This window comes from Syngnathus leptorhynchus, chromosome 15, assembly GCF_054491065.1.
Source record: "Syngnathus leptorhynchus isolate UIUO chromosome 15, UIUO_Slep, whole genome shotgun sequence".
Lineage (NCBI taxonomy): Eukaryota > Metazoa > Chordata > Actinopteri > Syngnathiformes > Syngnathidae > Syngnathus > Syngnathus leptorhynchus.
Window position 1 is genome coordinate 6,678,827 of NC_141209.1, and position 16,624 is coordinate 6,695,450.

At 42.2% G+C, this 16,624-nt stretch overlaps 2 protein-coding genes across 5 annotated transcripts in view; one reads left to right on the forward strand and one right to left on the reverse strand.

Annotated features, from left to right (window-relative positions):
• Positions 1-5,041, forward strand: part of rtn1a (reticulon 1a) — a 16,805-nt gene extending 11,764 nt beyond the window's left edge. The window contains exons 4-9 of one of the 2 annotated variants that reach the window (XM_085932762.1): positions 2,046-2,253; positions 2,324-2,462; positions 3,039-3,108; positions 3,405-3,451; positions 3,538-3,596; positions 3,863-5,041. In XM_085932762.1, the coding sequence (XP_085788888.1) occupies positions 2,046-2,253; positions 2,324-2,462; positions 3,039-3,108; positions 3,405-3,451; positions 3,538-3,596; positions 3,863-3,905 (566 nt within the window). In that variant the 3' untranslated portion in view covers positions 3,906-5,041. The remainder of the gene's footprint in view (positions 1-2,045; positions 2,254-2,323; positions 2,463-3,038; positions 3,109-3,404; positions 3,452-3,537; positions 3,597-3,862) is intronic. The other variant, XM_085932763.1, reaches the window with a different exon arrangement.
• A 176-nt stretch (positions 5,042-5,217) lies between these two features.
• Positions 5,218-16,553, reverse strand: tdrd9 (tudor domain containing 9). 3 transcript variants are annotated; one of them, XM_085932760.1, is made up of 36 exons: positions 16,351-16,553; positions 15,256-15,342; positions 13,271-13,335; positions 13,101-13,165; positions 12,675-12,896; positions 12,141-12,263; positions 11,992-12,072; positions 11,768-11,932; positions 11,582-11,685; positions 11,374-11,493; positions 11,147-11,231; positions 11,016-11,073; positions 10,797-10,901; positions 10,634-10,731; positions 10,428-10,559; positions 10,125-10,287; positions 9,956-10,019; positions 9,773-9,836; positions 9,634-9,678; positions 9,477-9,530; positions 9,257-9,373; positions 9,045-9,152; positions 8,754-8,854; positions 8,480-8,650; positions 8,226-8,337; positions 8,006-8,158; positions 7,567-7,656; positions 7,231-7,488; positions 6,946-7,113; positions 6,720-6,790; positions 6,533-6,642; positions 6,365-6,455; positions 6,047-6,185; positions 5,811-5,929; positions 5,660-5,732; positions 5,218-5,555 (listed from the first exon to the last, which is right to left on the reverse strand). In XM_085932760.1, exons 1-36 carry the CDS (start codon positions 16,476-16,478, stop codon positions 5,457-5,459), a joined length of 4,008 nt encoding a protein of 1,335 aa, XP_085788886.1. In that variant the 5' UTR covers positions 16,479-16,553; the 3' UTR covers positions 5,218-5,456. The 3 variants fall into 3 exon arrangements, with proteins under 3 accessions (XP_085788886.1, XP_085788885.1, XP_085788887.1); XM_085932759.1 differs by having other exon boundaries at positions 7,943-8,158; XM_085932761.1 differs by lacking the exon at positions 15,256-15,342 and having other exon boundaries at positions 7,943-8,158; positions 16,351-16,552.
• Between the last annotated feature and the right edge of the window lie 71 nt (positions 16,554-16,624).

Below are 16,624 nucleotides of genomic sequence, written 5' to 3' on the forward strand. Positions count from 1 at the left end.
AGAGAGAAGGGCAGGGGGGGTGGGATTCATTTTCTTGTCATGGGTGTTAATCACTTGCTCTTTTTTTTTAAATGTATGATGAGGATGGGAGCTAACAGCTAACAGGCTCTGACTCAGTTGCACAACATTTGTGACCGAAATGAAACAGTTGTCTGCTCAATTTGGGTATTTGCATAAAAAGAGAACAAATCTAAGAATGACTTCCTTTCCTCCATCCCTTGATATATACAGATGAATCCATTTGATCGTTCAGAGACCGCTGTTCGCCGCTTTTGTCCCTTTGCGGTAAAAGGGAGTGGCCGTCTCGATCTTTACCGGGTGCGCGCACTCGCTATGTTCCTGTGTCACCCCCAGATTCTGGCCTCTAATAAATTTATCTCTGTTCCCAAAGGATTGCTTTGTCCCCTCCCTTTCTCCGATCTCTCGGTTATAAAATGGAGCAAGCACCGTAGCTATGGTAACTGCATCAGGCAGGTGTTGGGTGTACAGGCCATTGTGATGGAGCACCCAAAAAAAAAAAAAAAAAAAATGCCGTTTGTGTGCGGCTCTACAAATGCTACAATTTAAATGGTAACACAACAAAATTTCTAGTTTTAATGCGTTGGTTTGCCACAAGGCCGCCATGGTGGTGCCTTAGCTTAGAAAAGCGTTTGCTGAATTGTATTGTGCTTCTTTGCCAATAGACGCCCCCTTAAAGTCTCGTCACTCATCAGACAGCTGCTGATTGGCTAGTGTGATTGTAGTCACTCCTTTCCACTGCAGTGTGTGTGGTGGTGGTAGTGGAAGGGGGGGGGGGAGGTACCCCCCCCATGCTCTCTTTTTGTCTGTGAATAAAGCAGCTGCCACTTTCCCTGTTCAACCATGGGAGCCGCAGGTCAGTACCCGCTTGTGCTGCGCTATGCTAATACTTTAACCTCGACACTACGGCCGTGTGGCGCTGACCCTGTGTCTACAGTTAAAGCTGCTTTGGCTTCTGTGTTTGTGTGTATGTACAATGCGTAAAGAAGCTACACACCTGTGCATGTGTGTGTTATTCTCACAGCATCTTCAACAGGTCCGGTTGTTGTCACAGTGAGGGGAAGGTGGAACATGTCGATTGTCTTTCCATTTCCAACTGATAACTTGGTATACGTGGCACCTCGTTGCTTCCTGACAAGAAACATTGCATACGTTGTTGCATTAGAAAGTAAAGGTGGGACATTGGGAGCATGCGCGCACATTGTCAAAACGAGTCCAAAGAAGTCTTGAGGGAGAGCCGGACCTCTTCTTAGAAATCCACAGATCCTTGTTCAAGAGCAAGCAAAGATGGCCGTCATCACGATGCCATTCACAGCTCTATGGCTAAAATTAGAGCAGGCAAAAAAAAAAAAAAACTGTTGGAATACTCGGGGAGGAGAAAGGAACCGGAGGGATTGTTCTCAGGAGCGATTCTACTATTTCCAGCATACAGATATGATAAAACCTGGTTGGGCAGTCAAATCAAGCACAGCGAGAATGGAAATAATTGTAATAAAAAGCATCTGTTACCATGGCAACATGTTTGCATTTCCAGGTGACAAGCCGAGAGGGGCACAGTGACCAAATGTGGAAGCACGGTCAGTTTTGGAGTGTCAATTCGTCACCATCCTTCAGTCCTCACCGCTTATCAACGTGGCCCTGTCACAATGAACCGTTATCTTTAAAAATACAGATTAAGCTTCTTTTTTTTTGTCAATCATTAATTCTCCTCGGACAACTTGTGCAATATGGCGCCTGCTGTTCGTCCTGTTTGGATGCGATGTATGTTTGTGTACGTATGAGAGCGAAGCAGGTGTTAGTGGTGATGAATGTACTGAAACCAGCAAAGGAGGCTTGAATGGATATATAGCGACAACTGTGACGCATAGATGGGTTAAGGGGGTGCTGAGGCCAATGAATGGCATATTCCAGCTGTTTGATACAGATGTTTTTTTCAGGTACATGAAATAATGGCAAAATGTGAGGTTATGTCATTTTGGCTCGTAACCCTGTTTGCCTCTACCCCCCCCCCCCCCCCCCCCCTTCAGCTATTGACCTGCTCTACTGGAGGAATGTGAAGCAGTCAGGAGCCGTGTTCGGAAGCGTGCTTCTGCTCCTCTTCTCTCTGACCCAGTTCAGCGTGGTCAGCGTCGGAGCTTACTTAGCCCTGGCTGCCCTCTCTGCCACCATCAGCTTCCGTATCTACAAATCTGTGCTCCAGGCTGTGCAGAAAACCGATGAGGGGCATCCTTTCAAGTGAGTCAATCACTACTGCAACAAATATCAAATAAGCCACTGCATAATGATGGACTCCATTTGTGTACAGGGGCTACCTGGAGATTGAAATCTCTCTGTCCCAGGACCAAGTTAGCAAATATGCTGACAAAATCCTCCTCTACACCAACACCTGCATGAAGGAGCTACGCAGGCTTTTCCTCGTTCAAGATCTGATTGACTCTTTGAAGGTTTGCATACCATAATTTTTCACCACGCAGGACAGTAGTTGGCTGATTACATTCCCAGTTCAAACAGAAGTGGAGAGGATAAAATAGCTACAAGATTTTTTGAAAATCCATGTCCTATGGTGTTCACTGTTTCATGCAGTAGGGATGGAAAGTTTTTTTTTGTCTGCTACGTCCTCTGGCGAAGTAGAAAATAGCTTTTTTTGTGCATGTGTATTATTTTTTTTTTGCTTTGGTCAACAGTGCTGACAGGCCAAACATTAATTTCATGTCAAAGCCTGCAGGCCGGTGGAAATTGGTACACTGGCCGCTTTGGGCATCCCGGCCAGCCTTTGAACATCTTGTCTTAAATCATTGGCTTGGTTATCCTGTGACACAATTCTTTGCTGTCACACATTTAATGTTACATACCAGTGAGCAAGCTCAGAAATGAATCATGCCTTACTGTTCCGTGACGAGCAGACCATGTTTGGTGGAAACATCTCACGGAAAGGATCTGCCTCTTGGGAGCTTTTGTATTCATTCCATTATCATCCACTGTGAAAGGAAAACAGTCTTAAAATTGTATTTTCTGTTCAGTTTGCTGTGCTGATGTGGCTTCTGACCTATGTGGGCGCTCTCTTCAACGGCCTGACACTGCTCATCCTAGGTGAGGTCACTCTTGACTCACTCCATGTCTCACTCCACCCTATGTTGACTTTAGAGACCTTATTTTTTTTTTGCACTATACACCGGGAGCAATATGTGCTCGTGTGCGCTGGATACACTCAGGTTATTATTAGCGTTTATGTAATCCGAAGTAGGGCAGCATGTCTTTGTCAGTGTGTTAAGAGCTGCTGTATAATTGTGTCATGTAGGTATTTACACGGTTTGCCCAAGCTGAGTGGTTTCGTTACAACGTTGACTGAGAATATTTTAACACGTCTTTATTCTCTCTGCCAACAGCTGTGGTTTCCATGTTCACTATGCCTGTGGTCTATGAGAAGCACCAGGTAAAGATTAGAACCTTACAAAAAATGTCTATATAAATAAAAATTTCAAAATTGCTTTTGTTAATTGTTTTTTTTTCACTGCTTAGGCACAGATAGATCAGTATGTGGGACTAATACGGACCCACGTCAACTCTGTGGTGGGGAAGTGAGTATTCGTTCCGAAATTTCTTACAGCATATAAAATGTTAAATAATAGTCTCTTATATGTATTAAAATGTAAGATTAAAAAAAACTATAGTAGTTACAAGTGCACTTTGGCGAGTGACCGCCAGCCATCTTTATCCTTATTAGGTCAAAGCTAAGATGTAAGCACCATAAAAAGAGCGAATGGAGCAGCAGGTTGCTTTTGCTGTCTACTGGTGACTTAATCCTACGGGAAGCATGCAATTCCTACTTGTTCTTTGTGTCCAGGATTCAAGCAAAGATTCCCGGGGCAAAGAGAAAGGAGGAGTAGACCCCCGCAGATCTCACGGAGGAGGCTCGCTCACGCTTGAAGAGCCCGGTCAACATCAGAGGGGCGTCACGCTTTTGTCATCTTGGCATTCTCTAAAAAGCATCTCACTAGAGAAACATTCACCCTGTCTAGAACAGTGTCAACACTAACAACACACAATCACACATTCATCATGCCTCTAGGTAGACAAGTTCACGACTCAAAAAGCTAAAAAGACAAGCCTTCTTTTTTTTTTGTGTTTAGTATTCTAAAGTAAAAAGCATGAAGTGAAGCCTTGGGTAAATATTTGATATCTTTCGTGCTGTTTTAAAAACCATGCTACATTTTCGCTTTCGCAGTGCTTACCACAAACAGTATGGTGTGGCACAAAAAAAAAAAAAAACTACAGCTAAGTGGCGCCACAGTCTTACTCTGCTACCAATGTTCACTGCTTCATGTTCAAGTAAGCAGATGGGGCTTCTCTCGGTGTGTGTGAATGAATATTATATATACATAATATATTCACACACAATTTGTTTTTGGTGTTTCCAAGCACAAACTAATTAAATATATGCGTCTTAGATGTGGTATTTGTAGGTTTTTGCTTTTGTATACCAATAAGGAAACAATACACACGCTTATGTTGTGGGTACTGTTGTACAACTACTATGAAGACGAGGAGTATCTGGTGATATTAAGCTTGTTTGAATAACTGTCCAACTTTGTACTATATTCTACTATACTGTGTAGTTCTCTAGACCCCCGGACTCTAACTATTTGCACTTACACTATGTATTTAATTACAAGACCATGACAAAATAAATGTATCGTGATGGATGACATTTCTTTGGTTGACTTGTGCTTGGCGCTTAATGGTGCATTCGAAGAAGGTGGGAAGTCGGATTGATCCCACTCGGATTGTCTCGGTTCCGGAATGTAAACAACAAAGACGGCTGATTCTGATAAAATGGTTGCTCAGGTTCAACACAATTATGACACATCCATTTTACCGAACAATTTCATGCAGGGATGTTACGTAACGGCATCAAATAAATTAAATTGAGGTAATAAATAAATTGTTTAATTTTGTAAATTTACTGGAGCAGGGGCTCTTGGAAAACATATTACAAGGAAATATTGATCTGTGTATCTGCCAATATAATTGCATATTAACAATATACAGGGAATGGATAGGTTTAGATATTTCTTATATAGGGTTCTAAATGCAAACAAATTATCCAAGGTAATGAACAAAACCACCACTCACCTTATTTTACTGCGTGCATGTATTCATGCTCCCGAGTGTGTATGGTGAAAAAAGGATTGGCAAATGTCATCTGCTGGAACAAATTATTTTTATTGGCTCACTGGCGAGGAACTGTTTGAACAAGAAAACAATTGATCTCAACATTAAACCTACGCAGAGATATGGTGAACGAACATGTACAAACCAATGATTTTTTTTTCCTACCACTTCACACTCCCGCTGGTAAAAAAAAAAAAAGTCTTGAACTATGACTAAAATTGAAATAAAATAAAATATATAAAATAAAAATGTGCAAATGCAGCACATCAGTTGTTAAGGAGAAGGGGAGGATGCAGCTCAAAGAGAACTCCTCTTGTTTGTCCCGTTCTGACCTCAGCTACATCAATCTTTAGTGACGGATCAACCTGTTGAAAAAAAAAACACACAAGGTACATAAACTGCAGCATACTACACCATACTCAATAATACATCTCAAAAGATAACAAACTAATAAAAGTGGCCATCATACCTGGTTCCATTTTCCTGCTTTTTCAAAGTAGACTGGAGTGACCACTTCCCTCGGAGGTGACTTGGTGAACAATCTGAATAAAATGGTAGCCAACGTCTGTTATCATCCGACAAATAAAATTCTGACAAATGTGCAGGAGTGTGGTTAGGACCTAATGAGACGTTCACGACATTCCTCCTGGAACTGCCCTATCTTGTCGGACGGTAAGTGCAGGTTGCCACCTTGCCCTTCACACGCCAGGTGATTGATTGCCATTCGCAAAGCATTTATCTGAAGATACCGAGCGACAAACGAGTCAAATAGCTGAAAAACACTGCGGAAAGTCTCCATAGTTATGTAATCATTTTTGAATCAATTGAATATATAAAAAAATAGCTTCGCCATGACCTCAGTGATGTCTTCGATATCAAACTTCACATCAAAGGCCAATTCAATGTCACGGTCGGGCAGGATGGCTTTTTTTGTTTTGTTGTTCCAGCCCAGACCGCAGAGTGCGCCGGTGTAGCGAGTCCTCTCTTCATCAGTGCTAAAAAAGGAAACGGAAAGAAACTGAAACGAGTACAGTAAATCCCTCTCCATCCCTCTACTACTTCTTATATGGTTAAAAGGCTCCTATGTGATACTGAATCTTGTCTATTCTGGGTATAATTCTATTAATAATCCCATTCTATTGTATTGCTATGGTTATGTACATGTGAAACTAACCGTAACTCCATGATAGGGGTGAACAGTATGGTAAGAATGGCAGGTATTCCAGGGATGTCTGGCATGAGGGAGGTGTCTCTTGGCGAAATGCCTGCAACACAATATTGGTAAAACCTTTCTTAAACACTAGGTGGTGCACAAGACCTGTTATAAAGCCCAAACTGGCACCTGAAAGATTGATAAACACGCTCCCAGCAACCAGCATTCTCTGGTGCTTGTGGTGAGGATTTTCAGTCAGAACCATACCGTTGACGCTGAAATGATCGACGGACACAGTCCTGGGAGAAAGACACAGCTCGTTAATTAGCAGAGGCAATAACTGCTGGACCTGTGCCCTCGGGCAGGAGAAGCTTACTTGATGTTCTTATTGTGGAACATGGAGTGGAATTGGCATTTGTAAGGACTGCTTGGTCCATGCAGACGAACCTAGGGGGAAAAAACAATACGTGTTGATACACATTTGTTGCAGTGATTCAGTAGCTTCAAAATCTACTCATCGCTGTGCCGGCAATTGGCCATTGCCTGAGTCCTGAATGTGAAAATTGTACATAAAAAAATAATAGTTTTTTTTTTTTTTTTACCTTTGTCCCGGAATAAGGCGGGCAGCTCTTGGAAAAGCGAGAGAGGAGGCAGTCGATGAGCTGCTTGTCATCTTTCTGGCGATCTTTCCAGGAGCTGCTGTTAGCATTACGGACATACATGCCAGTTTCGATGTCTTTGTACATAGAAACCAGCACCTCATGGTTTTGCTGCAAGGCAAAGAAACCCCATTCATAATGGAAAAAAACAGCATTTGAAAACATTTATTGGATCGACAGGAATCCAACATGCAACCCAAGACTGAGTTGTTGGATCCCCTCTGTTACCTTAGATTCAAGGCTTTCTTCAGCACGAATAGCGTGGCCTTCCTCCACAAAGATGTCGACTATGCTTTCGTTTGTGGTACCAGAGCTGATGAGAAGCTCCACACGCATCACTTCATAGACAATAGAGTACAGCGACACAACCACCAAGTGGTCTTTCACCAGCGCTATGAATTGATGACGGGCATGGCTGCTCCACTGGTTGCCGTATATGATGGACTCTGCTGACGGACGCATTTCAATCACTTGGAACTCCTGAGCCTGAGAAAAGGAGAAGGGCATTTGTCTTTTTGTTTATTGGCAAGTTGGAAAGTGAGTGGTAAGTCATGATGTTGGTACCTGGAAGGGCTGACCCTGGAGGTCAGATGGGAGTTCCCTCAGGGTGTTGCTCTGGACAGACAGTGTGTTACCAAAGTCCAAGAAGAACACCTGAAGAAGAAAAACATTCTTTGCTTAGCTGTGCTTTTATGTTGAACATGGAAAATAATGAGTTGAGCATGATGGATTAGCATGACCACAACCTTGAGACGGCAAGGACTGTAAAAGTGTGATACATTGATGATTGATGAGGCGAGCCATACATCTATTTTTACACCACCTATGCATATTAAGATGACTGGTGAGTGGGGTGGACTTATATCTGCTGATGTTGCCATGCAACTTATTCACCGCCTGGTCCAAAACATTATTGTGAGAAAATGTCACCCACACCCACCTCCACTGTGTTTCCACGAATGTGCTGGATCTTGGCCCGATAGTAGAGGCTCTGGTCGTTTACCTCAGAGTAAGGCGCCAGGCAAAGGAAATTGGGATAGAGCGACCCAGTCACAGGCTCAAGAGTGCGCATGTTGATCTCTCCTGTCAATTGGCGTTGCTTCACCAAACTAGCTTCATCTGCCTGGAATCCCCAGAAATGACCCACATCCACCACCTGCAGCAAACAAATGACTGTATTGAGACAACCCCAATGCGGGTGAAATATCAGGATGAATGCAGACCTTTGTGACTTTCACCATGAAACAGAGACTGGCTGGCAGTTTGTCTGGGTCAAGGGTGCTGCTCATCGCTCCCACTGGAAGGACTGATTGGCTCTGTAAATCAACTTTCACACTATACACAGAAAGCAAATCCGTGTTATTGTGCCGTCACATGAACAAAAGGCGTGTTCTAAAACCGCCTGACATGCATCATCTCAATTCTATCAAAACAAATTCTCAAGGTTATTTCTTGAAACACTTGAACAGAGCTATACCGTGCGTGTTTCAAATGAGTTATTTGTCTGTTCCCGACAGAGGCTTCGATAAGCTCGATGGGGTAGACAGAAAGCTCCAGGGCAGTTTTCTGCTGGGCTAGGAGGAGGGAGAGCGACACCTCAGGCAGGGTTGCAAAGTCCTGTGATGTCTTGTAGAATTCCACATATGCTCTGTGCACGCAAATAAACACAAATAACACATTTGTGATCAGTGATAGTGTTGGCTCTATTAAAAAATATATATGTATATTTATATATATAAATATTTCCTTACCTGGAGCAATCAAAGGCAATGGCTTTGACTTGTCCACATTGGCGGAACAGGGCGAGCAGCTGCTTGTAGTAAAGGAAACTGTAGGGTGGGAGGCTTCTCACCTGGACATGACATATTCATGTTTGAGCCGATTTAAGATTTGCTCAATCAATGAGACGACAACTGATGCAAGAACATTGACTGGTCAACGTGTTCTTATATTCGTCTAAATTCTAAGGTGACTTCCCCTGAAATAGAAAAATGTGATCATTCTGGACCTAAACAGTAAGAAAAGAATATTTGATGACATACCATCACTGTCGTTTTGGGGTTTAAGCCATTCAACTCTCTGGAAGCCAAATCATCATCAATGTCCCCCTGCACAAAGTAGTTGGGGTAGTAGGCACCAGCAATGACGACCTGCAAAAGGAATAATGACTTGTAACTATTTTTATTTTATTGTTATTAGCATAAAATTGCTAGCGGGAAAATATGTCCTCGAAGCAATCACGTTTACGACAAACCTGAAGAATAAACTTCTGTGTGTGCGTGCTGGTGTAGTCAGAGGGCCGGGTGTTTTCCGGCACATACATATTGAAGTCTTTCACACGTTCTTTCAGATCTGAATACAACTCTGCAACCTAGATAGAGGACAAAGGGAGACTGGTTGATATTGTTGCGACTTGCAACTTGTCCCATCAGAGGGGAGACACTCGGATGAGGACTGAATCCTGAAAAAGGTACCTCTCGGATCCTTTTGATCTGTATGAAGTTTTCTCTTCCCCAAATCAGGGCATCCTGAGGATAAAAGATAATCACACAGTTTTAAAAATCTGCTTAGGTGGCCTCAGTTCAAATAAATAGATCAACATATCTGTTCATGTTAGGTTCTTTACTGCACCTTCAGCTCCCTCATCTGTCCTTTCTCTTTGAGGGAGTTCCATGCCTAACAATTGAGAGGGAAGGAGAAAACGGCAGCCTTGAGCAAATCCCTTCAAATTTACAAAATGTTTTGATTGTTTTTGACATATTAGCATTACCTTAAAGGTGTTGAGAAATGCTATGGAATCACTTTGGCTGCCTTGGGCAAAAGCCAGCTTGCTTCTAGAAATCAAATAGTCAGATGGCAGAATATTAATTTCAAGTGAAATTCAGACTTCACCCGTGGCAAAGTGACATATGTAATAGATGTCAAATTTCTGCCTGATCTCGATGTGACTCACCTTTGGCCGGAAACTCGCTGCATTGAAGGTATGGCAAAGAAACTCTTCATAGAGCTGCAAGCAGCTGAAAATGGAATTGTTGGTTAGTGAGCACAGTTGGTGTAAAAGGCACACTTTATTTGGATAAGTGATGCCTTTTATACTACATTAAAGATGTGGACATGCTGACCTATGATGAGACACTCATCTAAACAACCGAAGATGTGGCCGAGGACAATCATCTTGCCAAGGTATATGTCCACAGGTAACTGGGCCAGCACTCGGCCCAGGAATGTCAGCTCCCCATCTTCATTTAGATATTTACCATCCTGTTTAGCAGACAGGGCCCCCATCTGCAGAGGAAAAAAAGAATAATGTAGTCATGACTGTGTTTTTTTTTTTCTCAAATGCAATAAACATTTTTGACATCCTCAATTTTTCAGGTTAGTGGTTTATTAGCATAGCATTTGGTTAGTCAATTTAGGCTAGCTACCTCTTTCAGTTCTAGTACTGTCCTCGTAATCTCCTTGATGTTGGGGGGTGAGGGAGCTGTTGAAAGGAGGGATCGAGGGTCTCCCATGTCCAGCAGCTTCACCTTCAGCAATATGTTGGACAGCGGGGCAAGCTGGGAGGGCACAAAAGGATGAACACCATAAGGACGCCATGAGCGATTTTAAGTAGAGCAGCTACAGTACATACAAGCATTTGAGGGATCATGTAATCTGGGATTTCATTCTTCCAAAAGTTTTTGCTGACGAGGCGGTAGCAATAGCCCTTGGAAACTCGACCCGCCCTTCCTGGAAGAGAAGAAGACGAGAGTTATATCACATACTTTACCGTACTTCAAATATTTGTGCTGTACCTCTACGTTGGTTGCAGTTGGTCTTTGACGCCCATGTGGGACGCAGAGACTGATAATTGGTTTCTTTGTCACAAACCAACTGACGCGCCAAGCAGAAGTCAATAACTGCACAAAAAGTAAAAAAAAAAAAAAAAGATCGAAACGCATCTTGGATTAAAAGAAATACTTTGGTCGTATATAAAATAAGGCGAGATGTTTACGAAAAAGAAGATAGCCAACCATATTTGACATCAGGCACAGTCAGTGAACTTTCTGCAATGTTGGTTGAAAGGATGACCTGCAAATGTCAGAACAACATTAGACTAGTGAACTAACAGAAAAAAAATGAATGAAGCATGAAACAATTTTACCTTTCTGTATCCTGGCACAGGAGACAGGAAGATACCAAATTGCTCCTCCATTGTCACAGTAGAGTGAAGGGCAAAAACCTGCAACCTAAAATCACAAGGGCAGCAAAGCGTCTTAAATAGGGATAAAGAGACAAAGATGCATGCTATAGGCTAACTTTAAAAAGTGTAAAACATGAAATGAAGTACGAAATAATTCATTTGGTAATGTAAAAAAAAAAAAAAAAGACCTCTTGTGGACTAGCGTGGTCAGGGCTTCTTGCATACTTCTTATCTCAAACAATCCGGGGAGAAAAACAAGGACACTGCCTCTCTCTGCAAAACTTACAGCGCCTTCCATCTCTGCATCACTGTTAACACACAAGCAGACAGACTCCACCTCTTGGTCCAAATACAGGGCTATCAAAATGCTGTTTTACTACTATGAAGACTCTTCACCTGGCAGCCTCGCTCTCCATCTTGTCAAAGTTCTCAATGAGGCAGATGGCGACATGGTACATCTCAGGTGAAATATAAGGCTCATCCAAACATGCCAAATTCAGCTGGGTGAAAGAAAGATGACAACATGTGATGAAAAAAAAAATTCAGAGGAAAGCATCAGCAGTAATTCACGATGTCCCGTACATCAGTCTGACACAAGTCCTGCAGGTCATCCAGGTAGAAGTCCTCAATGACGTAAGGTGTCCCCTCCACCTCAAACACATACGCTGAGCTCATTTTCCCACCAACAGGGGTGCTGAAATACTCTGCAAATTGTTTGCAGTTGATGGTGGCTGACATGAGGATTATCTGGGACAAAATGGCGAATGTTAAGAACACCTCCATAACCTTACACGGATTTGATTTACCTTCACATAACGGGAGTTGGTGTTAAGAAGTCTTCTTATGATCAGCAAGACAAAGTCCATCTCTTCAGTGCGCTCGTGAACCTTCAGCAAGAGTTGTTTATTTGTTCAAATGATTATGATCATTTCAATTTAGATATGTTGATATGCACCTCATCAATGAAAATATGAGAGTACTCTGTGAGGGTTTTGGCAGCAACCAGTTTTTCCAGCAGCACTCCTGTTGTCACATAGAGCAGTCGGGTGTGCTCAGTAGCGGTCTTCTCCAGTCCAACCTAAAATGAAGATATAAAATCGCAATCACTATTTATTTATTGGGTGATCTTCAACTATGTCCATCCGATTTGCGCCACACACGACAAACGCTGCCCAACGTGATGACGCACAGAGAGGAAACATTTGTGCTCTCCACACAAAGGGCGGACGGAAACAAAAAATGCGACTTGAGAACAAATCCACATCCGCAGGGGAATACATTTTAGAAGAGAGCTTTCCATTCAAGGAGAACATTACTTGAACTAAACAAGGATGGAATGGAGGCTAAACTCCTTCAAGCAAAATGGAATCTTTTGGCAAAGTGCACAAACTCAACATTAATGTCTTGAGATAGCGACAAGGCTTTTGACTGCGTGCCCTAATTTTTCCAAAGATACACCTAAAAAATTCAAATATATCGATGCACCAACCTGATATCCAACCAGACTACCACAGGTACATTTTCTTTGAGAGGCGACCCATCTCGCAATACTGGTGGCGCCGAGTTTGCGTGGTTGCGTGACGATAATGTTGCAAGAGGCATTTTTGTCATTGTAGTGGTCCAGAATGTACTGTGGCAGCTGCGTGGTCTTGCCACTGCCTGTGGCTCCTCGGATAATCACGACAGAGTTGTTTTCTATGAGAGAAATCAGCTGGAAAGGGAACACACGAGCACGCACACACACAAGGGACTTCATGAGTGTGAATTTAAAAAGAGCAAATTGATCATTTGATAAATGCCAGGCCAAAGTGGCAAGTGCAGTACAAAACATGGGATTTTAAAATGAAGAGGATAAAAACTCCAAACGTGAATGAGGTCACCCAAAGCTCTGAAGGAAATGGACTCTACATTTTACCTCCTGTTTGCTTTTGGCGATGGGGAAGCTGCGCTGCTGGTGGCTCGCAAGTGGCGGACAGGTTTCTAAGGATTCAGAAAGTAAAGCATCAGTTTATTGTTTATGATGAAAAAAAAAAATGGAACATTTCATTATGTGAAGTGACAACCACATAGGACTTTCATACTCACTTGGACAGACATCTTTTGTCTTGTTTGCACTTTTCAGGTTGTCGTCATCTGGAACCGTTTCTGGACTGGTGGGAAACATTTGGAAGAATGTCATCTTTACAGTATGAAAGAAAAGCTCATGGATCATTTGATCACTTTGCCATGACTTGAATAATAAATTATAAAGCATCATTCACTAGACAAGAATTTAAATGCCATTTAATATTCCATTTAATGCTCCAACGCACTGTTGTGGTTATGACATTTGGGGCAAGCTCATTTGGCATTTCGCCAAAATAGATCTCACACCGACTGCTCCAATCTACTGTACACTAAACATAGCATCATTTATTTCAGCTCCCCTCTTCTTTGCTTTGGTCAGCGCTGTAGCCTTTGCCCTCCCTTGCCACTGGCAAGGGGCGGTACAAACCCTGATGGTACCACAGCAAGCACACATCACAGATTCGCCCTCTTTCTTTCCTCACTGATGCAAGCACAAAGCAGCTGAACTCGGATTATACTGGACAAGCAAAAGATGTAAAGTTCAAAATCTGTTTTGAAGCGTCCCTTGACGATTCGGTCTGCGTTTAAGGTAAGTTTGAAGTTACTACAGAATAAATCCATTATTATATGCATTAAAAGGATATAATTGTATTTTCTATTGAACAAGAGCAACCTTTATGACAGTGATTCAGTCATTGTTTTCCAAAGTAAAATCAGATGTCTGCTTATAAGTATGCTTGCATGAAGGACGATTGAAATCTGAGAATAATTACTGCTGAGAGGCTGAAATCAGAAGACTGTTTTAAGTCAGGTAAATTAAGTTTAAGTAAACAATGGCTTGAAATAATTTTGGGATTATTAGAATAATTGTCAATGTGATAGTTTAGTTGCCAATTACCTGATTCATTTTGACATGTCTACTTTGAAGTGATTGACACTCAAGCATGTCTATACAATAGAACGCTGCTGTTGTTGTTACAAATGACATCACAGGCCAATACTTGTGTTACAGGGCTTTCCTTGCTATGCCACTCTTTAGCTGGCCCAAATGGTCCCGTGATTCCACCACACAAGCGGAAACGTCATCACCCAGACGCCCTGTGGACCGACCAAGCCACGACTTGATCCGGGAGCTTTTATGGCACATGCAGGGCCACGAGTGCACGGCCAGGATGCTGGACATGGAGCACAGCGATGTGGATCGGCCATGTTTCCAGAGGTGCCCTAAGTGGAGGACCCTCATCCCTAAATCCGAGATTGAGCAACTGGAACTACTGATTGCCAGCATCCCTCCCGTCCACGCTGCAGCGGTGCTCTCCAGGTGCCATCCTCTCAGAGCCTCACATTAACATGCTGTCAGCAGCATGTAGCTGCTTCGCCATCAAAATGCTGCCTGACAGCAGGCGAAGCGCACATGAGCCAAAGGGGGGGAGGAAGGCAGGGCAGGCTGCCAACAAAGCCATTGCGTGTTAATGTCACACTATCAGGTCATGTGAACAAGAGGGGAAGGTGAAGAATTGCCTTAAAGGCATCATGAGAAGAGATTCACAGCATTTGTAAGAACAATTAGATCTACACCAATGGCTGCCTTAACTTTATGAAGACCCCTAATAAAAACCGGTTACATCTTTGCAGTAAAACTAAATTTTGTTTAAAAATATTTTTGATACACTGATAATTTCAAGCCAATTGTCTTTTTACATTTACACTACAGATGTAACACTCAATGCAAAAAAAAAATCAAAAATCATTTTCATAAAACTACTTGGTTTATGTACAGCTGAAAAACTCATTCACATGGCATTTGCATTTATTCAAAACAAATCAAACTTTAATGAATTAAACAGTGCTTTATTGTCAATTCCTTCACATGTTCGATCTCTTAACATGTGAAGGAATTGACAATAAAGCAGACTTTGACTTTGGTTTAGCAAGGGATTAACCATCTTCAAATCGGTCTACCAAAACTATGATTGACTGAGACAACTTGAAATGTCACTAACTGCTTGTTGGTTGTGCGATTCCACAGGTTTCGTGAGGTGCTTGCAGGCAGCAAAGTGATGCCATGGGAGGTAGTCACTGTCTTCAAGCTGGTGTTGAGAGACATCAATCAAAGGAAATGTGGCGAAGCTCAAAGAGTCTCAGGGAAAACCAAGCAACTCCAAACAACAGGGTTTTGGACAAGCCCCAACAAATTGGAGCAGCATGTTACCAAAACAAGCAGTAATGATGGAAAGTTGAGGGAGGAGATCCCAACAGTGTCTGGATATGTGGACCGAGCCATGCGCCACACCAGTTGGCTCAGAGCAAAAAGGGAGTGGGAACTTCCATATTTCTGTCCAGTTCCCATGAGGCCAGCAGTCAACGAATCAATTAATTTGTAAATTATCGCTTCTAGGTAAATAATACACTCTTAATATGACATACATATTCAATAAACCCTCACATTCGCAAATCATAATTTCTGAAACCTTCTATGGATGATAAATTATACTCTTGTCCAGGGGTCACCAAGTCTGGTCCTCAAGGGCACCAATCCAGCCTTGTTTTAGGTGCAGCCCTACTACAACACACTTGATTCAAATGTTCAGCTCATCAGCAAGCTCTATTAAATTTTATATCCATCCAAATTATTATTATTATTATTTTAATTAGGTGTGTTGCAGTGGGGAGACATATAAAACAGGCTGGATTGGCGCCCTTGAGGAGTAGATTTGGTGACCCCTGCTTTAGTCTAAAACATGCACCAATACATTTGTAAATTTCACGTTAGGGGCCAAAAATAATAATAAATATGAATATTAATATATTAAGATAATTTAAAAAAGTTTACACCCTACATATACACAATATTTTCCTTTATTTTAAGCGCAAACACAAATGACGAAACAAAATCAAAATAGCTCTATTCGTCAATAACAAACCATAGGAAACAATAATTTCTTTCTCCATCAGTCTATTGTGCGAAGATTATAATTTTTTATATTTTGTTTGCGATATAAATTCCGCCAAAACTAAACTCGCGCACGCGCGGGCTAACAGGCTAGCTAGCTAAGGTGGTCAAGTTTTCCTTTTCAATGCTTAAAAATAATTCCTACCTCGTCTCTTTCGACGACGTCTCGGACAATTTCTTTTCGACGACGTTTTCTGTTATCTTAATGTTGGCAAACGAGGATTTGGTGGTGAACCAGTTGGAAATTTGCTCGGCCGTGAATCCCTTCGACATGGTGCGGCGCGTTAACGTGTTTGTCTTGTGCTGGTCAAGTGCAATTGCTCACTGTGGGCGTTTAGCTTGAGCGAGCTTCAAAGGGCGAATATGGTGGAATGCATAAAAACAACGCAAATAAAATAGTTTTATGTTTTATTTCATTT